The sequence below is a fragment of the Halichondria panicea genome, chromosome 15, assembly GCF_963675165.1.
Source record: "Halichondria panicea chromosome 15, odHalPani1.1, whole genome shotgun sequence".
NCBI classification, from domain to species: domain Eukaryota; kingdom Metazoa; phylum Porifera; class Demospongiae; order Suberitida; family Halichondriidae; genus Halichondria; species Halichondria panicea.
In genome coordinates this window covers 5315651-5337364 of record NC_087391.1, presented here as the reverse complement: position 1 = coordinate 5337364, position 21714 = coordinate 5315651, and the positions used below count along the sequence as shown (strand labels likewise).

The 21714-nt window shown below is 43.3% G+C and overlaps 4 protein-coding genes and 1 non-coding gene across 8 annotated transcripts; 2 read left to right on the top strand and 3 right to left on the bottom strand.

The window, feature by feature from the left end:
- Positions 1-11680, bottom strand: LOC135349071 (RNA polymerase II-associated protein 1-like). The gene is made up of 27 exons (XM_064547548.1): positions 11404-11680; positions 11190-11288; positions 11090-11130; positions 10750-11030; positions 10512-10681; positions 10128-10459; positions 9734-10030; positions 9553-9678; positions 6946-7080; positions 6712-6873; positions 5645-5802; positions 4778-4941; positions 4591-4685; positions 4064-4129; positions 3827-3930; positions 3423-3669; positions 3212-3283; positions 3077-3145; positions 2880-3025; positions 2289-2507; positions 1424-1561; positions 1221-1375; positions 1023-1149; positions 747-912; positions 568-662; positions 394-520; positions 1-186 (listed from the first exon to the last, which is right to left on the bottom strand). Exons 1-27 carry the CDS (start codon positions 11606-11608, stop codon positions 49-51), a joined length of 4134 nt encoding a protein of 1377 aa, XP_064403618.1. The 5' UTR covers positions 11609-11680; the 3' UTR covers positions 1-48.
- On the bottom strand, positions 2020-2160 carry LOC135349455 (U4 spliceosomal RNA). Its single transcript, XR_010398919.1, has one exon. It is a non-coding gene; the product is annotated as a U4 spliceosomal RNA (small nuclear RNA).
- LOC135349075 (uncharacterized) lies at positions 7808-9302 on the top strand. The gene has a single exon (XM_064547552.1). The coding sequence runs from the start codon at positions 7883-7885 to the stop codon at positions 9143-9145; it is 1263 nt and encodes a 420-aa protein (XP_064403622.1). The 5' UTR covers positions 7808-7882; the 3' UTR covers positions 9146-9302.
- Positions 11681-11761: 81 nt separating the features above from the next.
- Positions 11762-16577, bottom strand: LOC135349080 (uncharacterized). 3 transcript variants are annotated; one of them, XM_064547560.1, is made up of 12 exons: positions 15840-16572; positions 15679-15746; positions 15286-15444; positions 14947-15110; positions 14771-14865; positions 14087-14152; positions 13306-13556; positions 13086-13157; positions 12767-12911; positions 12307-12379; positions 12162-12235; positions 11762-11996 (listed from the first exon to the last, which is right to left on the bottom strand). In XM_064547560.1, the coding sequence occupies exons 1-7, from the start codon at positions 15933-15935 to the stop codon at positions 13425-13427; spliced, it is 780 nt and encodes a 259-aa protein (XP_064403630.1). In that variant the 5' UTR covers positions 15936-16572; the 3' UTR covers positions 11762-11996; positions 12162-12235; positions 12307-12379; positions 12767-12911; positions 13086-13157; positions 13306-13424. The 3 variants fall into 3 exon arrangements, with proteins under 3 accessions (XP_064403630.1, XP_064403629.1, XP_064403631.1); XM_064547559.1 differs by having other exon boundaries at positions 13310-13556; XM_064547561.1 differs by lacking the exons at positions 11762-11996; positions 12162-12235; positions 12307-12379; positions 12767-12911; positions 13086-13157 and having other exon boundaries at positions 13500-13556; positions 14087-14168; positions 15840-16577.
- Positions 13851-21674, top strand: LOC135349076 (uncharacterized). Of its 2 annotated transcripts, XM_064547553.1 has the most exons (3): positions 13851-13967; positions 14244-14309; positions 20320-21674. In XM_064547553.1, exon 3 carries the CDS (start codon positions 20330-20332, stop codon positions 21581-21583), a length of 1254 nt encoding a protein of 417 aa, XP_064403623.1. In that variant the 5' UTR covers positions 13851-13967; positions 14244-14309; positions 20320-20329; the 3' UTR covers positions 21584-21674. The 2 variants fall into 2 exon arrangements, with proteins under 2 accessions (XP_064403623.1, XP_064403625.1); XM_064547555.1 differs by lacking the exon at positions 14244-14309.
- Positions 21675-21714: the final 40 nt, after the last annotated feature.

The window sequence follows — 21714 nt, the reverse complement described above, 5'->3', positions numbered from 1 at the left end:
CCAAATGTTTTTGTGGGGTCTTTGAAGATATTCTTTGTACACAAAGCATTACAGCACATTAATGGTTGTCCCTAGCAATGATTTAATAATTGTTAATTGTCTCTCGTCCAACTGTTCTCTTAGTTTCACACCAGCTGGTGAGCTCGTGTCCACACCAACATACAGTAGCACACATCTCTTTGTCTCCTGAGAGGTGGGGCAGTACGTGGATCAATGTGCATATACTCAAAAGACAAATTACTTACAACATGTAAATTATACAAGCAAATTAAAGCAGGCATCCAAAAATATTACAGTAAAGGCAAAGGTAACGCAACACACATCTAGGGTATAGGAGAAGTACACGTCATTACATGTGCTATGCTAGACAGACAGGGATCCCCTCTAGCTCACCTGATTAGACAGGTTGACCACTCTCTGCAACAGTTGCCTCCTCTGCCCCTCAGGGGAGCCATCACTGAAGATACAGCTGTGCACGTGATGGACCGCCACCAGGTAAAACAATGGACTCCACACACGCCTGTATGGACACAGGTAACTAGGGGGTGTGGTTATGTACATGCATACCTGACTGTCTCCGCTGATAATGCAGACATGTACATATCAATCAGTTGCATGTCAGTCTCTATAGGAACGAGAAAACTGTCCAAAGGTACTGGCACCTGTAGAGCCAAATGAACAAATTATTAAGTGGTGGGTGTGGAAATTAAAGAACTAAAAATATGTATGAGGAAAGAATCCCTCACCTCAGTAAGTGGTAGGGAGAAGACTCTAATGATTGTAGGGTTCTCCCCCCACACCAGCTTCTTCAGGTGAGAGGAGAACAGCTGCTGTAGAGGCAGGAGCAGGAAACAGGAGAACAGGTGGTCGCCATAGGATACAGCCGAGAACTGCTCCAACAAAGTAGTGTATCTAAAGGAGAAAATTAAATTCTGAGAACTATAAAAGCCCTCAACGAGAAAAACATTAAGCGAGTACCATAAGGATAATTATTGTCATACACATGTACTAAACCCACTTACAGGTCCACAAAAGATGTCAGCCCGGGGATAGGAGTTGTGAAGTCCAGCTGGCTACCACCTCTACAGTAGAGGCTCAGCAGAGAAGCCAGCAGATCATGAACCACCCTCTCCAGAAACAGCTCACTATCTGTCAAAATAAGAAGATAATTTAATTTTATGCACAGCACACACACTGGCAGTTTCTATATGCATGCTTACCAATTAGAAAGATGCACATGAGTCGGGCGATCTTTGCCGACGTCGGCAGTTTCCTCAACAAGTGCGGATGAAGGTGTTCCAATAACAAGAGCAATTGGAGGGAGCATGTTACCATGGATACAACTCTCTCCAAACTATCAGTTGCGTCTGAAACTCTAATAATAAAAAAAAGACATTATTTCAAATTCAACAGAATCACAAACTTTTTTTGAGTTTCAGTTGTTGTTTTGCTATACTCAAGCATAATGGGTAGCATGATCCAGTCCTCTGGCATGATGGGGGCGTGGCAAGGTGGGAGGAGCTTTGAAGGTGTTTGGAAGGGATGTCCGTTAAATATAGCCCTGAGAAATGAAACATGTAAAGACACACTACAATGTGCCGAAAACATCTTTCAACAGCCATAACTTTAGTATCGCTGATCCAATTTCACCAATTTTATGATTTTCTGAAAGCTTAGAAAGAGACCTTTCAAATGATATATTTCAATCCAAAATTTGGTTGGAGTCGTAATTTGTCATTTTTCGGCCTTGGACCATGGGCTATATATAATCCATGGTATTTGGCTGAAATTGGCAAATTTTGTAATCTGTTAAAAATGAATATTGATGTGATACCATTTGAAACATCTCATTGTAAGCTCTCAGAAAATCAGAAAATTGTTGAATTTGGGTCCACAGAATTCAAGTTATGGCAACTGAAAGAGTGCCCTAAACCAATGTGACAAGACAGGGCAGAGCACAATCAAGCAGCTAGCCTTCTTCGCAGCACTAATCATTAAATTATTGTTTGTGTGATTCGACCACCGTAGTGGTCTCCAAAAATTGCAAATGCCGACGGTATTTCACGTCGTCATTGCGGGATATTGGGATAAGTTTTCAACTAGCAATAACCACACCTCGGTAAAACCTCATTGGTTATGGTACTGCCACTGCGCAAAGCTGACTCTATAGCATCAGCTGCCCCCTTTTATACACAAGTACGTTTACAACATTTTGTGGTAAGCGCCCGGAATGTTATAATTATATTCATGATACCACTTCAAGGATTTCGGCTGATTGATAAACTTACTCAGAGCGGAGTATCTTTGCACGAGAGCAGACACCGCTCTCCCTCAATGCCAGCTGGTAGGTGGTTCTGATGGTGGGGAGGTGGGCAAGTGAGTCTGTCAGCAGTTGACTGGTGGTCTTGGTGATGGTAGATCTATCCTGAACTGTGATTGGTTGAGGCTGGTCTCTTAGTGACAAGCTGATGACGTCTTGTTCCAGAAACAGAGATTGATTTCTTGTCCTGTTTGTGTGTAGAGGGGGTGGGTACGTGTGTGTGTGTGTGTGTGTGGAGGGGGTGGGTACGTGTGTGTGTGTGTGTGTAGAGGGGGTGGGTACGTGTGTGTGTGTGTGTGTGTGTGTGTGTGTGTGTGTGTGTGGAGGGGGTGGGTACGTGTGTGTGTGTAGAGGGGGTGGGTACGTGTGTGTGTGTGTGTGTGTGTAGAGGGGGTGGGTACGTGTGTGTGTGTAGAGGGGGTGGGTACGTGTGTGTGTGTGTGTAGAGGGGGTGGGTACGTGTGTGGTGTGTGTGTAGAGGGGGTGGGTACGTGTGTGTGTGTGTGTGTGGAGGGGGTGGGTGTGAGTGTTGTCTTGCATGGCTATATAACTACACTACCTGATAAGCGAGGGGTGTAATACAACAGTGGAGACTAGATCCCATACGATACTCTCCAGTCCAGGTGGGAGGAGTTTGAGTAACCTGTGTCCAAGATCAAACGTCAATTGACCACACCCCTCTGGGACGGACGAACCTAGCTCCACCTGAATACATAAACATAATCATATAATTATACAGACAATGAGGTAACTTACGAGAGACTGAAGCATCAGCACAGATTCGTAGAGCATGTACAGTTCAACAAGGTCAATTGTTGACGACGCCTGAGTGCATGGAGAGAGATACTTCAAGCATGTGTACTAGCTAGCATCGTGTTGGGGACAACCCACCTTTGAACCCTCCGACTGTGCCACTTTCTTGAGATACTCAATATACACTGGGTTGCAAACTATCGCAGCCACCTATAATATCATGCAGAGGCAGAAATTCAATATGAATACTCAGTTCTAGCAACTTGTACACACGATATCAAACCCGCTTTGTATATCTATGTTCTACTAATTAACTCATTGCTATAGTTTCAACAACATCTTCCCTCACCTTAGTGGTTGTGGCCTTGTTACTGTGTAGTGCCACTCTGACTAGTCTGATGTACCCCCAGGTCAGGTTGGTAGCTGTCAGTAGCGATAGTCGAGGCTGTACTAGACTGTGGTAGTCACCTGACTGCATCGTGGGACGGCCGTACAGTGCAGGCTTGTTGGGTGTGGGGAGTGTGAAGTGTGAGGGTAGGGAGGGTGGTGGAGGTGTGCCCGGAGTGTCGAGGGGAGTGGCAATACCAGATGTATCTCTGCGGGGATGGGGAGTAATGTAGTGATGTGATTACAACGCCATATATTTTTTGGGGGGAGGAGACTTAGTAACCCTGCCTAAGCTTCCTACACTGTAGCACAAGTACGAGTTTTACATAACATGACATTTTAGCATGCACATTTAAACAGACTTGCCGGATAGTCAGCAGAGAATTTGTAAAGAGAGGTGAACTGGCCAAACACAAGAAGGGCCCTTTAAACAGTGAGGCTAGCTGCTCTGAGAGATCCACTGAAGATACCTGTTAAATATGTTTAAAACGATTGACTTACAACACAGTGCGTGCATGTGCGTGTGTGTGTGTGTGTGTGTGTGTGTGTGTGTGTGTGTGTGTGTGTGTGTGCGCGTGTGTGTGTGTGTGTGTGTGTGCTTACATTGGGAGGGGAGAGATGATAGTATGTGGCAAGACAGTGCAGCACATTGCCAGCACACGGTGAATCCTGTATACAAGCAGAAAACTGCATGAATTATATGATGGTAAATTGTCATGATTGAAACAGTACACATCTACACGCCTAGCCTACACACGTAAACGAAGGAACCGCATGTTAGTAAACACGTCTAGGAAATGCATTACTCATTTAGGGCATCGTTTGAAAGGTCTTTCTCTAAGCTTTCAGAGAATCATAACATTTCTTTGAAAATTGGATTATCAGAACTACCTTAAGGTCGGTATTATTAACGGGTTGTTATTTTAGCGAATTTAGCGAATTGACATTTTTTCCGCTAAATCAACCACTCGCTAATAATACAAACACGTCAGCATTACGTACAATTAGAGAGTAATATTGTCGCGTCGCCAGTCTAGTCATTTCAACTCGCTAAAATTAGTACCCGCCAATAATACCAACCTTAAGGTAAACTATGGCTACACCACCACTCCTGTTAATCAATGGCTCACCTCAGTAGTCTCAGTCAGCTGTTGTGTAAGACTGAGCAGTGGAGCCAACAGAGCACGAGAGTGGCTCCAGTCCACGGCAGGGGGAGGATGGGTGTCTGGGGGTGGGGTGGGTGGGTGTGGTAGGCTAGTGAGTACAACAGAAATCAAATATTAGGGCTATGCACTAGTCAACGTCATCATGACATACCAGTGGTTCCCTCAATCTTGAGCTGCTCAGGTGTAATGGCCACAAGTCTGAGAACTGCCTCCACTAGACACAGTAGAGCCTTGTCCCTGTTAGCTTGCAGGGGAGAGCTACCGTTGTCCAGGGAGACACAGTGCAGCTGCTTCAGTAACTCTGGAAACGTGTCCCTACATGAAAAGTTATACAGTGCACACACTTAAATTAGTGATATACCGAGTAGAAACGGAAGTGATTCACGTGATGTTTTACAATGAAGTCTACGTAGTGGCTCTGGGACCATCCGTGTATCTCCTCATAACTCCCGCAAAAGCCCGGGAAACTTATTGTGTCCAATGCATACATCTCAGAGCTACCCCCATTACTGAATCACATGCCCCCTGATAGTAGGTATCAATTGGAAACGAAGAAAATATAATCTCGATTGTCGTGAAGTAGCTAGAGGTACACAGCGCTTTTCATGCTTGTGTTCCTATAGAACCTATGATATAGCTAAGGTTGTGTAACTAAATAGTGTCCTAAATGGCCTCAAGTATTAGATAAAAGTTGATGTTTAGCAGCAGAACTGCTCGTGGACTTCTTACAGAGAGCAAACAATTCTCATGAATTATTCATGTTTAGCCCTCGTGTTAAAAAGTAAGCCTCGATTAAAACCGCGGAGATACACGGATGGTACTTCAAGGGTACTTTCGTTTCCAATCCCTCTCTACTCTATCTATGGTAATACAGAGCTTCTATGATATTGAAATATAGATTTAGGTATAATTATATCTTCCCAGGCTTACAATCTCTAGAACGTAGCCATTCAATATCTAAGTTTTACGCAATCTAGCTATGTACATGTAGCTAGCTAATGCTTACGCACACTCTCACCTGACTGCGTGAGAGGCTAGTCCATAGCCCAGTGCCAGTGCCCATGTGAGCAGAGCCGTGGTAGAGAGGGGGAGGGAGTGGTCTAGAGGCAGTCCCAGTTCAGAGGGAGGGGGGATAGTGTACCGTACAAGCACAGAGGAGAGGTGGTGACAAGATAACTGCACGGGAGGGTTAAATTAAGTACATTGTACAATGTAATACTCAAGCACAACCCACATACACAATGGTGTAATTAAAACGTTGCTGACAAGTACTGCAATAACAACAATGATTGTAGCCTCCTTCACAAAAAGGAGGCCTGCTACTGACGCGCAAAATTATTGGATAATTTCCCCGTAATGTTTCCCATTAATATCCTGAATGACATATACACACAAAGAACACTACATACACAGAACTATATAGCTAGCTAGCTAGAGACAGAGCTGTATGTTTGGGTACAGCATGCTATTTCTTCTGATAGTCTACATGTAGACTTTCACCACTTGAGGTTAGTGTCAGATGGGCGTGGCCTGTCCATATAAGCATTGTCAGCCTTCCCTCCTTTCAGACGATTGCCATCCACACTGTTGCAGGCTGTGAGTCCTTTGTTAACATAGCAGGCTAAGGGCAGCTATTAGAATGCTATCACACGGGCTAAAAACCTTCACAATCGCACTTCTCCACTGACTTCAATCCACTTCCGTTCGTTGTAACGTCATGGTTTTACTGAGCAATATACGATGATATCCGGAGTCCCCAGTTTCTGGGATTATGTGGCGCATGCGCAAGCAGTCGATACAAGGCCCTTTCTTTGAGGAAGAGCGGCCTGGGATCGAGGCTACAATGATTGTTGCTAAGCTCAGGTATTCTGGGAAGAAGCCAAACCAAGAGTGTAGATAAGTGATGGACTTTCCCAGGGAAAATTCCAGGGAAAATCCCAGGAAAAATCCGGGGGGGGGGGGGGGGGCAAGTTTCCAAATGTTTAAAACCAAAGTGATGGGGCTTTTCCAGGGAAAAATCCTGGGACAATTTTCCAAATGTTTAAAAACCAAATTTTAGACCTACTTTGATATGTGTTTACTCACCAAAGCAGTAGTGATGTTCCTACTAGCTGAGACCAGTGCACACACCAGCTTCAGTGCAGACACACACGCAGGCCCATCAACCACACCCCCTCTCTCAGTCGACCAATCAAGTGGCAGGAACTGACTAAAGACAACATCCATCAGACGTGGGCAGCTGTACACCTGATGAACATTGCATTCATTTTAGCAAGCAAGTATAAAATACCAATTAATGTGATTTCCAACTTGGCTTACCTCAGTGGCTGCGTAGACTGAGTGTCTTGCTACCATGGTTACCACGTCCAACAGGTGTGAGGGGAGTGGAGTGGGCGGGGCACACACCTCCAGAATGTAGCGGAGACGGTGAAGCAACTTCATATTCAAATATCCCTGCATAAATGCACACAATATGACAGTACACTAATAATAAACCACAACATTCTAAAAACCACATAATATTATACATAAATTCCCCAACAGCTGTCTTAGAAAATAACTACATATAACGAGAAAATTTGGCGAGCATTTTAATTTGGAAAATTTTATCAAATTGCCAAGTAAAGTTTACCAGTGAACGATATTCAAATATCCCTGCAATTACCTTAAGGTGACATATTTTCACAGGTAGATTTGTTTGCGTTTTTACAGTTTTGTATATTTTGCTGGTATAATTTTTCGAGATCTGGATACATTAAACAAGAGGGCGCCGCCGCCAATTATTTGCGAGTACTAATTTTTGCGATTTTACTCTCATTCGCAGAAATAGCAGAAATTAATACTCGCGAAAATAATGTCACCTTAAGGTATGCAGTATATATACATTTATTAGCAATCCTACACAAGAAATGTTCCATAAACATAGCAAATGGCAGACATAATTATAACTATAAACATAGCGTAATGTTAGGCAGTTACTCGTATGGGGGGGAAGGTTTACGCACGCCCCAAAATAGCTGACCACTCCCACATGTGTTGACCACACCCCCTATTACATGCTAATGCATCACAGTAGATATCATAAACAGTACTATTCTTCAACATTTGGGGGGAGGGGGAATATTTACCCCTGCCCCCCCTCCCACAAGATGAAACCCAGCCACAAAAATGTACATGTATTCATCCGGTTTCTACTAGTATAAAAACTCTCAGCTGTGCTGGATATATACATAGTTCTCATGGTTAAAGCTTTGCAATGAAGTCTCACCTGCATCAAGTTATTGTAGTAGTCCTTCTTTTTGTATGGACAACTGAAAGCAAGATTTTCTGCACGACTGGTGTCGAGGAACTCTTCAACGAAAATTGTAGCCAGGTCCTGTTGTCTAGATGGCTCGAACACAATTGGGTGAACATCACTTCAAGTGACCTGCAGGACGTCTTCAGGGGCTGCATACTGGAACAGAGAGACAGTCTATTCGGAGGAACCATCCTCAATCAACTCGCCCGATCGTATGATGTGTTTCCAATTCCCCTGATTGTGAAAATTTTGAACTATTTGAAAGATGAAGGATATGCAGTTTATCTATCAATCATGGACAATGATGGCGATATACCCCTACACTCAGCAATCAAAGGAATGGCCAATCAATCTTACATCAAAATCTTCGCTGACATTTTCCCAAAGTACACCGACCAATGTTTGAAGGCTATGAACAATAAGGGTAACGTTCCACTGGATTTGGCCTTTGAGTTAGGAAACTTTGAAGCGGTGGAAGTGCTACTGGAATTATCGGTACAACATCGAGTGTTAGAACATTTAACAGGCGTTGATACACTCAGTAGCACAACTCTGCTACACAAGGCGTTCAAACGTGGACACCTTGAATACTTCCAAATCGTGTTAACAGTTTGTATGAAGCTCAATATATCCATACTACCAGTGTTATTGGTTCCGGATAGTCAAGGTAACACGCCATGGTATTATCTCATAAACCGACATAAGTACCATGAGATTGAGCAGGTGATGTACTTGTGCAACAAATACGGAATTGATGTCAATAAACTATATTCAGACCCTCAGAAGAAAACAACGATGTTGCACGAAGCTGTCCGCAGGAACGATCGACAATGCGAGAAGATACTAAGAAAGTGGGGAGTGACAGACCAGCCTGACAACAAGGGACTCTGGCCACAACAACGAAACCACCGATTCAGCTCAAATGGCCTTGCAGAAAATAAGGATTCTCATCCCATTACCAGGATCAAGGATCTGTACATAATGCTCGAAGACGTGGGAAATTGGGAGGCACTATGTGTACATTTGGGTATCAGAAGTGGTTTTATCGACGAGCTAAGACATTCTCGACTTGAAGTATCGGTCCAAAAGCTTCGGTGTGCTGAGGCATATTTCGACAATGGCAACCCCACGTGGGAAGAAGTGATCCTAGCTGTGACCCTGTATCCCATTCATAAATTAGATATTGTCCGCAAGATCACCCAGGAACATTTGCAAAATTGATAGATAATTATCACACGGACACCACTAGAATTATAACGTAGCAGCTAGAATCACTCAAACATTTTAGAGCATTAGATGTATATATATACTTCCAATGCTTTTGTTAGTAGCTCTTTGTAGAAAACTGTATCCTCAAATAAGCTTTTCTGAGTGTGAACATTGTGGATGCGTGCATGGCGAACCAATTCTAATCATTATAACCGCGGTAACCAGTTATGAGCATAGGGCTGATACTTGGAAACAGCATGACGCAGGACTATGTAATCAGCAATAAGTAGGTCATTTCCTTGTGCTGCGCTGTACTGTTAATACACAACTCTTGCCCTCAGGCTCAAGTTGCATACTAGCAGTAGCATAATTATTAGCAGTGCAGAACGAGAGCATGAGTAATAATATAGATTTCTTACCAATATAATGTCGTGATGTAATATCTCAGTTTCGTTTTCCCCCTCCTCCACAGTTCGTTTGTCATGTGACCTCAAAGCCGGCAAAACACATCCAAAATAAGAGAGCATGTATTCCTCCAACAATACCTGCATGCAAGAGAATAGAAAATATCTCAATATTGCACCAACCTAAGTAACTGACATTTTCTGGAGGGATGACTAACAGCGAGTGCAGACCAGCAGCTGCTGCAAACATCACAGAGCTCACATTCTCGTCTAAAGAGTATCTTAGCAACAGCGGGACATCAGAGGCAAGCAACTGCTCGAGAACAGAGTCACCATCCTCACACTTGTCACGAGATCCACTCTTCACACTAGAGTATTCGTTATGCCTCGCTCTCTGAATGACCTTAGCTAGCAGTTGCAGACTAAAGGTTCGCTGTTGTAGCACTGTACTTCTACACAGGGACAACAACTCGTTCAAAGTGTAGCCAGCAGCCTGGGGGCAAAAATTAACAATAATAACTAGGTAAAAATAATGAAATAATGAAATAGTTGTATGCACACTAGAAGACATTATGTGTACTGAGCTCTACCTGGGGTTCGTCACCATGGTGATGTAACCCAAGGTGGGCGGGTATTACTATCGAGCGTGGGATGACCAGCCCCTCCAATGAGAACCTGATCTCGTTACTGCTCCTGACGAGAGGGGCAGTCCCGTGAGATGGTACGTCCGTCATCCACTCCATCTTGTCTCTCTCCACCACGTCCATGTGGACCCAGGAAGTGGGTGTGGTCGTATCAGAGGCTGTGTCTGCCAATACAGGAGGTTGAGGGGTGTGATCCATAGTCATGTGATCACCAGTAGATGGTTGAAGCGGCTGTTTCTGAAGGTGTCTAGACTTGAGAAACGAGAGGAGATTAGGATCTGTAGAAACGAGTTTATTATGACACAAATTTTACAATTTTGTATTTCTTACCTAGCTGCTGCACTATGTTCTCTCTTTCTTTCTTTCTTTCCTCCTCTGATAGGGACGACAGTCGTTGCACATTCTCCTCATGGATCTTCATCACTTCCTCTTTTGCTGCCTCCTTGGATGCGCCCACGGACATGAGACCCTCTCCAGAAATAAGAGACGAAAAATCAAGCCTGGGAAACATTATCAGTTACAAACTATATAGTGTATTTGTAATCTGTAAATAAATTATTATACTAACCTTTCTATAGTATCTGCAGCAACTTCCTCTCCTCCTTTGCTTCCTCCAGAGGGCACACCCCCACCACCTTCAACCATCTGCTCATCTTGACCAACCATCTCCTCCAGTCCAAAGAAACTTGATCCATGAGCCTCAAATGCCTGAGCAAACAAACTCTTCTTCGCCTGACCCTCTGCCGTTGACGTAACCATGGTAGTGGTGTCCAGGGTGTGGGCGGAGGGGAAACCCCCTCTGGTGGTATATCTAGGCATGGACATTGTGAACTTTATCGTATCACGTTCCTGCAAGTGGGAATACAAAACCATTACTAATTTTAAATATATTAGGTAACAAACATCACCTGTATTTCAGAGAGTATCTTGGTGACGTGCGTATCCTGATCTGTACGAACGTGTACTCACACATACACAGTGGTATTAAAATCTTCTCTTTTCTCTTACCCTCCATTAGTTCATGCTGGTCCGGAGCAGCTGACCTCTTCTTCTTCATTCTTTCCTCCTTGAACTTTGATCTCTTGGCAGGAGGTTTCGCCATACCACCTGCATACATGTCATAATTATAATATACGAGCAAGTGTGTGTGCATTCAGCGTATGTAGGCTTGTAGTTGCATTTCCACATCCCGTGCCATTTGATAGGAGTTCATTTATCTTACCCTCCACCTTCTTAATATCCACCACATCTCTTGCTTGAGCAGGACCTTCCTTACTACTGTCGTCATGCTGATCCCTCTTGGAGCCTACTTTAATCTTTCTGTGAGAATCCACCGAGGCAGAGGGCTTCTCCCCAGAGGACATGAACTTCTCCTGGAAGGCGAGTAGGTCATCTTCTGTGTCAGTAGCTGTAGGCCTCCGAATCATTCTTCTTTTATTAATTAATGCAACCTTGACATCAACTAAGTTGGCTCCACGTGGTTTTGGTAAGAAGCGTGAAAGATAGGCTGGGGGGTGGGGCTGGTGTTTTGCAGCCTTGTTCCCACAGTGGAGTACTTTGTGATGTTGTCCTCAATGACATTCTCAACAAAATAAACATGACAGACACACTTTAATTAATGAGCAACAAAATAACACTAGCTGATGTGTTCAATCCAACCTCTACTGACAAAGAAATTCTAGTTTTGTTCACGTCAATCTTGAGCAGCTTCCGACACTCTGCTAGAGTTAGTCTCGATTGCTTCTCATACTCTGCCAGCACGGTCTTCTTGTACTGAAGGTACGGCATTGGCTGGATACGAGTGGAGGAGTACAGCTGTGTGTGTGTGTGTGTGTGTGTGTGTGGGGGGGGGGGGGGGGGTGAATTATGAGTGTGTGGTAAATCTTGTAAAGGTAGATGAAAGAAATACATTTTATGAGCTTTAAAAAATGGACATGTAGTCATGACTTGTGTTATAGCTTGGGGGGGGGGTTAAGGTACCTCCTTCTCGTCCTCCTCCAGTAGCTCCACCCCAGCAGAGAATGTGATGTCCAGCGGTTTACTCTCCTTCACAGCTACATAATGAACACAGCAAAAGTAACGAGGCCACTATCAAAGCCAGCAAGAAATTATAACAATTCATTACCCTTTCAATCTGGTAGATTTATACAAGGGTGTCTTTAGAAGCTTGGAGAATGATGGTATGTCGATCTCTACTGCTAACATGAGTGTGTGTGAAGAGTAGTGGGTGGGTGTGTGTGTAGAGGGTAGTGGGTGTGTGTGTAGAGGGTGGTGGGTGTGTGTGTAGAGGGTGGTGGGTGTGTGTGTAGAGGGTGGTGTGTGTGTGTGTAGAGGGTGGTGGGTGTGTGTGTAGAGGGTGGTGTGTGTGTGTAGAGGGTAGTGGGTGTGTGTAGAGGGTGGTGGGTGTGTGTGTAGAGGGTGGTGGGTGTGTGTAGAGGGTGGTGGGTGTGTGTGTAGAGGGTGGTGGGTGTGTGTAGAGGGTGGTGGGTGTGTGTAGAGGGTGGTGGGTGTGTGTGTAGAGGGTAGTGGGTGTGTGTAGAGGGTGGTGGGTGTGTGTGCGTGTGCAGGCTGTATAATTACACTACCTGATAAGCGAGGGGTGCAATACAACAGTGGAGACTCAATACATACGATACTCTCTGGTTCAGGTGGGAGGAGTTTAAGTAACCTATGTCCAAGATCAAACGTCAATTGACCACACCCCTCTGGGACGGATGAACCCAACTCCACCTAAACACATAAACATAATCAGACAATGAGGTAACTTATAAGAGACTGAAGCATCAGTACAGATTCATAGAGCATGTACAGTTCAATAAGGTCAATTGTTGATGACGCCTGAGTGCATGGAGAGAGATACTTCAAGCATGTGTACTAGCTAGCGTCGAGTTGGAGACAACTCACCTTTGAACCATCAGATTGTGACACTTTATTGAGATACTCAATATACACTGGGTTGCAAACTATCGCAGCCACCTACAAAGAGAGGAAGAGCATCAGCATAAAAAGACAAAGTAAAAATAATAATTGTGCAGGTGTGAATATGCTATTGCAGCCACTATAATTATATATATGCTCCAGCTACTTACAAACCATATCATAAAATAAGTATCAATGTACTCACTCACAGCAAGGTTTCAACCTGTGGCCTTGTTGCTGTGTAGTGCCACTAGTCTGATGTACCCCCAGGTCAGGTTGGTGGCTGTCAGTAGCGAGAGTCGAGGCTGCACTAGACTGTGGTAGTCACCTGACTGCATCGTGGGGCGGCCGTACAGTGCAGGCTTGTTGGGTGTGGGGAGTGTGAAGTGTGAGGGTAGGGAGGGTGGTGGAGGTGTGCCCGGAGTGTCGAGGGGAGTGGCAATACCAGACGTATCTCTGTGGGGGAATATTCACAAAGTTTTAATATGGTATATCATCGTAGTTGATGTAATAACAGCGGCAGCAAACAAATTATTTTGAGAGACTACATGTATGTGCACTGAAAAAATGGTGCTAAAATTATTATGGGAAAAAATAATATTGAAGTCATCGTAATTAGAGGGCACTGCTATAAACCCACACAACCAGATGTCTTATACAAAGAGAGAGGAAGAGCATTCACACTTTCAAACTTGTAAAACTAAAAGTGTGCATGTGCCAGGAAAAACAAACATAAACATTATGGTCACATGGTTACACACAGTTGTAACAGTGAGGCCAGTTGCTCTGAGAGATTTATTGATTCTACTGTATCCATTGATTCTGCCATTTCTATAATTATGGCCTAAAGGATCTACTGCTGTTAAGGTGAGCATTTGTGTGTAGATAGACTTACAACAAAGTGTGTGTGTGTGTGGTGTGTGTGTGTGTGTGTGTGTGTGTGTGTGTGTGTGTGTGTGTGTGTGTGTGTGTGTGTGTGAGCTTACATTGGGAGGGGAGAGATGGTAGTATGTGGCAAGACAGTGCAGCACATTGCCAGCACACGGTGCGTCCTGTACAAGCAGAAAACTGCATAATAGTGAAATGTACACAGTATTTATAGTATCACATGTAAAATATTTTGCGAATTATTAATTTTCGCAGAACTTTGAATGCTATTGGCTTCGCGACTGATTGACAAAAGTTATATTAGAGCACACCATTGGAAAAGTACGTAATTCTAAGAACTACCGTATTACTATAGAATGTTATGCGAGCATAATCACTTGCAAACTTTGATCACTTTACAAAAATTAAATCGCAAAACTAAATTTCCCGCGACGGTACAAGTATTGTGATACCGTATGCGGGAAATTATGTGCAGTGTTAATTTTTGTGTTTATTAGGATAGAGCAGGCGAATATTAAAACGTGGATAAACTCCCACACACCGATATTTATATATTTGCACATGCAAAGCTCTTGGTGGGTGTGGTTTCCTGGCATTGAAATGCGAATACGAACATTCTTCTGAGGGCTTTCAAACCATTTAGCAATAATTTTCCTCGATCACGCACTCAAAACAATGTGGCTATAATTACATATGCATATGCATTGCGCAAGCACATGTAGTAGGATTTCTGATTGTAGCCCCCCTGCCTAGCCAGTGTACTAGCTGATACCTCCTCTCACCTCAGTAGTCTCAGTCAGCCATTGTGTTAGACTAAGTAGTGGAGCCAACAGAGCCCGAGGATGACTCCAGTCCACGGCAGGGGGAGGGTGGGTGTCTGGGGTAGGGGGGGTAGCTAGTGAGTACAACAGAAATCAAATATTAGGGCTATGCACTAGTCAACGTCATCATGACATACCAGTAGTTCCCTCAATCTTGAGCTGCTCAGGTGTAATAGCCACTAGTCTGAGAACTGCCTCCACTAGACACAGTAGAGCCTTGTCTCTGTTAGCTTGCAGGGGAGAGCTACCGTTGTCCAGGGAAACACAGTGCAACTGCTTCAGTAACTCTGGAAACGTGTCCCTAACATTAAAAAAGTCACACATTGTGCTAAGCCGAAAATGACACGAATTATGACATCTTCCCAGGCTTCCAGAACTTAAAGTTATGGCCATTCAACAATGTTATACTAAACACTGGGTCTTACGCAATGTACTAGCTATGTACAACTGTAGCTAATGCTTATGCACACTCTCACCTGACTGCGTGAGAGGCTAGTCCGTAGCCTAGTGCCAGTGCCCATGTGAGCAGAGCCGTGGTAGAGAGGGGGAGGGAGTGGTCTAGAGGTAGTCCCAGTTCAGAGGGCAGGGGGGATAGTGTACCGGACAAGCACAGAGGATAGGTGGTGACAAGATAACTGCAAGGGAGGGTATAAACAGGTGTAAGTACATTGTACAATGTATTATAAAACTTCAAGCTAAGTCAACTGAAACCTTGACAGTACAAAATCTGTGCATATAACAACATAGCTTCCTTCACAGGCCTTTAAACAAAGGAGATAGTGCGGCCTAGGATCAAGCTTAATCATCACACTAGCTTCAATGCAGATGCAAATGCAGGCCCATCAACCACACCCCCTCTCTCAGTTAACCAATCAAGTGTAGGAACTGGCTGAAGACAACATCCATCAGACAAGGGCAGCTGTACATCTGAAGATACCTGAAGATTCCATTTAGCAAATATAAAATACATAAGTACATACTCACAATTAATGATCTAGAATATTATATCTACCATACCAGCTTGGCTTACCTCAGTGGCTGCGTATACGGAGTGTCTTGCTACTATGGTGATCACGTCCAACAGGTGTGAGGGGAGTGGATGTAGATAGAGTTTGTGTGTGTGCATGAGCTTACATTGGGAGGGGAGAGTACGTGGCAAGACAGTATTTACAATGTATACATGTACATGCAAGTAAAAGGATAGATAACGGCATGTAAAAGAATACCTAATAAGGTCAGGGCAGTTGCACTATTTTCTGAAAGGAAGATTAGTCAAAAGGTACTATGGATGATGACAGAATTTGTGGCCAAATAACATGCATTGATAAGCTTTCAGAAAATCGCACATCACAACAGCTGCACACAACAGCTGCACTATACTGATTGTATCGATCAGTATAGTGCAGCTGTTGTGATTGCCAATTTCTTATACTGTAAGAATGGATAGTGTAAGTTTCACTGTTGATATACCGTATAGCGCGAAATTTTAGAGGCACTTATATTTCGTAAAATGGCCTGTAAAAGCCTTTCGTTGCACAATGTTCATGGAATGATTGCTTACCGGAAGCCACGCCTTTAATCTTTGCACGTTATAGCAGATAATTCTAATTAAAGAACAATTTTCGTGGACTTAATTAGACTAGCTATAGGTAAGCTTTGATCTAAAAATCTCCGTGTACGTACACTGTCCCCATAGCTCGTGTCTACTAACTTTCCATAGCTCGTGTCTACTAAAAGTTAGTAGACACGAGCTATGGGGACAGTGCACACTGAGACCTCACTCACCTCAGTAGTCTTAGAAAGTTATTGTGTTAGAGTGTTAGCTATAGACTGAGCAGTGGAGCCCGAGAGAGTGACTCCGGTCCACGGCAGGGGGGGTGGGTAGGCTATTGAGTACAAAATAAATTAAATGTTATGCACTAATTAATGTAGTCAACGTCATCATGACATACCAGTGGTTCCCTCAATCTTGAGCTGCTCAGGTGTAGTGGCCACTTCAGCAACTCGGGAAACGTGTCCCTATATGAAAGTCATTCTCGCAGAACATCTATATGAACAAATGACACAATTTGAGATTCAAGCAAAAGCTCAAGCTATATAATTATGGTTATATCCCGTTGCTACATTGTTGCGAAGTGCAATATGCAGCATAATGCACTGCTGAAAGTTATAATGCACTGACCGCAAACCGCCCCTTTGCTAATAATTACCATGAGAAATAACAAGTATCAAAGTAAGTCCAGCCATGCAGGAATGTTCAACACTGCTGGAGTTTCTTCTTTGCAACCATGCAGGTTTTAAAATTGTCAGGTTCATTTTGTGAAGATTCTGTGTTCCTAGACCTAGTCCTCGACCTCGTGATGCATGTCAATTCTGTTTCACCATAGCACTAGAAGCGGCTCTTTTTGCTGGGGGCTTGAGCTGTTTTGCAGCAGTGTAGAGGCGAGCTTCTTGGCTTGGTTGTGATGCCGAGGATAGACCACCGTGGAGCGCTGTTCGAGCAGCAGTTACACTGAGTAGTGGGGTGGGGCTGTTTCTCTGTGATTCTGAATTCTTCATAATGTGTGTATAAAAGCTATTGCTATTTTGTGTTGAGTTCGACCCCGGAAATTATGTGGTCAATTATGGCTTCATTTATGTGGACAAGTATGCCTGGGACTTCTATGGAAAATACTAACTTTTAGCTGGTTGGAGCTTACCAGCTCTACAGCATATAGATAGAAGCGCTTTTTAACAAGGAATCCAATGGTATATGTAACTTTGAATTTCAGTAAAGTATGACAAAGTTATGAAGGTCAAACTTAGCACAAATAGACTTTAGTAGCTTTATGTTGTGTACTTTTGACACCTCCACCGAGGCATCAGCACCTGCGGTGCTTTCATATTGATATGCACACATGCACATCAAAGTAATTTGTGGTTGGTACATGGTATACTGGTATTTTATTTTAATTACATATAGTCTCAGGGATTTTCCCTGGGAAAGTCCCATCTTTTCTAAAGTACTAATTAATTAAGAGACCGAAATTTTAGTGGTACATAGACATGCATTAGCTGTGGACTAGGAGCAAAAAGCCTGGAGACTTAAGAAGTATGGCTTCTGGAGTCCTGGTCCTAGAGTCAGCAAATAAGTACTTTCAAAACAAAAAATCATATACATTGTGTAATTACATGTAAGTGCCTCGAATAAAGGCCACGTGTAGCTAGCTTGCCATGCAACCAACGTGCAAGTTAAACTTCCTTGTTTTTATTCAACAACAAAGCTTTAACATCAAAATCTGTAACTAATGAAAGCACCGCGGGTGCTGATGCCTCGATGGAGGTGTCAAAACTAAAGCTACTAGCTATTATAGCAATAGCTTTTATACACACATTATACATTTTTGCATCATATCAGCAGAGTATTAATTGCAGCTTTCTTCTCCCTCTCTCAGCTACCAATAGCAGAGCTAACTACTAAGTAGAGTAGCAACACTCCACGCACGCACGCACGCACGCACGCACGCACGCACGCACACACACACACACACACACACACACACACACACACACACACACACACACACACACACACACACACACACACACACACACACACACACACACTACTATCTTTTTTTTTTACTAATGCCTAACGCTAATTCTAAGAACCAACATTTGAGGTTAATGCTTGTTTGTGCTTGCCACCTAGAAGAACCACATAGATCCATATGCATCCCATTATCAGATACTATCACCACAAAACCTGGCTCAGACAATACAGGCCTGTACAGTAGAACCTCGATTATCCGGACACCTTGGTTCCAGAAGCAGGCCGGATAAGTGAATATGCCGGATAATCGAATAGATAAACCACTCCTTGATCCACCCACTTTATTGATGAACAGCAGTGTCACATGGTTGTCTGCGCATGCGCAAAAGAAAAGCAGGTATGTCTCCATGGTAACAACTGCAACGCGCATGCGCATTTGAGGGACACGCCCATTTTATGAATTATGTAATCTGATAAAATAAAAAAAGTCAAGCCGGATAATCGAGGTTCCGGATAATCGAGGGCCGGATAATCGAGGTTCTACTGTACTTATAAATTAAGCCTCCCTTGCAAGGTCATATTATTTCACACAAAGCACACAGCCATGCAAGCTAAGTTGAAGTATTACAGCAGCCAATTATCAAGTCTAAGATAAGTTCTATACTTTATGTCAGCATTACCTCAAATATAAATATAGCTTACAATATCAGCATGGCCCCAAGTGAATAGCTTACAAAAATTATTCAGTATACTAGTTATTCTGAATGCAACAGATGAATGGGGAGGGTTGGTGCACCGTTAAAGACTCTTTAACCCATCATTCTCGGCTCTCAAGGCCGGGCATCTGTTTGCTTTTTTTGTTCCTGTTTGATTTCTTTCTATTCTATATGTGTGTTTCACACGTACACTTATTTACCTTTAGTGACACATATTATGACAGACATATACATGTGTGAATACCCATTTGCAACCTAGAAGGAGGTAAACAAACCATATGCTAAGTAATTATAGACAAAATAATGAATGAAGGCTGGATTCCAACCATCGTATATATATTTTTATTAGAAGCTTTCCGTTTGATTGGGAGGGTGTGCGACTGACAATCCCTGCCCACCCCAATACCTTTTGTATACACTTCAATCAAACACACACACACACACACACACACACACACACACACACACACTACCGTACGCCTCACTTGCACATGCGCACCAAGGTATAAATATTGACACAGCGTGTATCAATAAGCAATAATTTGCTCTCAAACACAGTGTATGTTTACTCACCAAAGCAGTTGTGATATTCCTACTAGCTGACACCAGTGCACACACTAGCTTTAGTGCAGACACACATGCAGGCCCATCAACCACATCCCCTCTCCCAGTCGACCAATCAAGTGGTAGAAACTGACCAAAAACAATAATCCATCAGACGTGGGCAGCTGTACACCTGAAGAGATTGCATTCATTTAAAATACTACACACAACAAATTAATTATCAAGAATATACTTACCATACCAACATGGCTTATACCTCAGTGGCTGCGTAGACAGAGTGTCTTGCTACCATGGTGACCACATCCAACAGGTGTGAGGGTAGTGGAGTGGGCGGGGCACACACCTCCAGGATGTAGCGGAGACGGTGAAGCAACTTCATATTCAAATATCCCTGCATAAAAAAACACACACTATGACAAGTACCACATGTACTAGTATCAGGACTCCAGCTAGTATGGATTCACAAAGCTATTATTATATAATAGCTCTCCACACCCACCAAGAGCTTTGCATGTGAAATACCGGTGTGTGGGAGTTTATTGTTTTAATTTTCGCATTACTACTTTTCCCTCGAAAAACACAAAATTTTACTCCTAACGAAATTTCCCACTATACAATATCTTAGAAAACAACTACTACGGCTAGTAAGTTAACATAATTAGTTTGGAATCTAAGTAATATAGAGTTCTTTTCTACAGACCCAGCAGGATGAACATCACAAACATCTTCTCCTTTGTACTGCTCAGCGTCGTGTCGTTGGTCGTTGGAAAACAAGACCAAAATTGCATGACTGGAGTGGAAATAATTTTTGAGTCTAGCCAGACTTTACTGTCAAAGTGGCTTCAGCACCACTGGCTAGGCATGACTACATCATCCGACCTAAAGCAAGTCTTCAGGAAATGTATCCTGGAAACGAGAGATAGTCTCTTTGGGGGGACTATACTCAATCAGATTGCCAGGTCTTACAGTGTCTTCCCGATCGATCTCATTGAGAAGATTCTGCTCTACCTGGAAGATGAAAGTTATGACATCTACATCATTTGGATGGACAATGATGGAGACATACCACTACACTCGGCCATTAAAGGAATGGCTGATAAACACTATGTGACAGTTTTTGCTAATACGTACCCTAAGTACACCAAGAATATTCTCCTTGCGAAGAATAACAAAGAAGAAGTCCCGCTCGAATTAGCATTTGAGTTAGGCCACTTTGAAGCAGCAGAGGTGCTATTAGAATTGTCGATCAGCTATGGGGTACTAGCACACTTGACGGGGGTCCATGCACTCGCTGGCACCACGCTTTTACACAAAGCGTTCCAGCGAGGTCACGTTAACTTCTTCAGAATTTTACTAAAAGTCTGTGAAAAACTAAATGTGCAAATTCTACCTGTGCTCTTGATCCCAGACAGTCGAGGCAACACGCCATGGCACTATCTGATGAACAGGAACAAGCACCATGAGATTGAAAGTGTGCTGTCCCTGTGCCAGAAGTACGACATTGATACGAATGACCTTCTTCTGGACCTTCAAAGAGGAACGAGGATGCTTCATGCAGCAGTCCGAAAGAATGACGTACAGTGTGAGAAAACGCTTAGAAAATATGGCGCAAAGGACATGCCTGACAATGAAGGAATTTGGCCAGCACAGCGAGATCATCGCCTTAGCAATGTATCCACCCATCAGCACGTACATCCCATTACAAGTGTCAAAGAGCTGTACTCGATGTTGGAGGATATTGGTAACTGGGAGGCACTGTGTGTAAACCTGGGTATCAAAACTGGGCTAATCGATGAGTTAAGACACTCTCGCTTGGAAGTGTCTGTCTTGAAGCTTAGATGCATCGAAGCTTATGTGAACACTGGAGAGGCCACTTGGGAAGACGTAATTCTAGCAGTGACGCTTTACCCGATAATGAATACAAGTATAGCTAATAAAATAGCACAAAAGTATCTTAGCTAACAGATGGCCTTACTTCACAGTGGTCGTTCGTTTCAAAATTTATGTTACATTTCATTTTTAGTGCATTCATTAATTATTCACATTCATTGAAGATGCAAAGTTAAATAGTGTACGTCATTAACGAGACCACA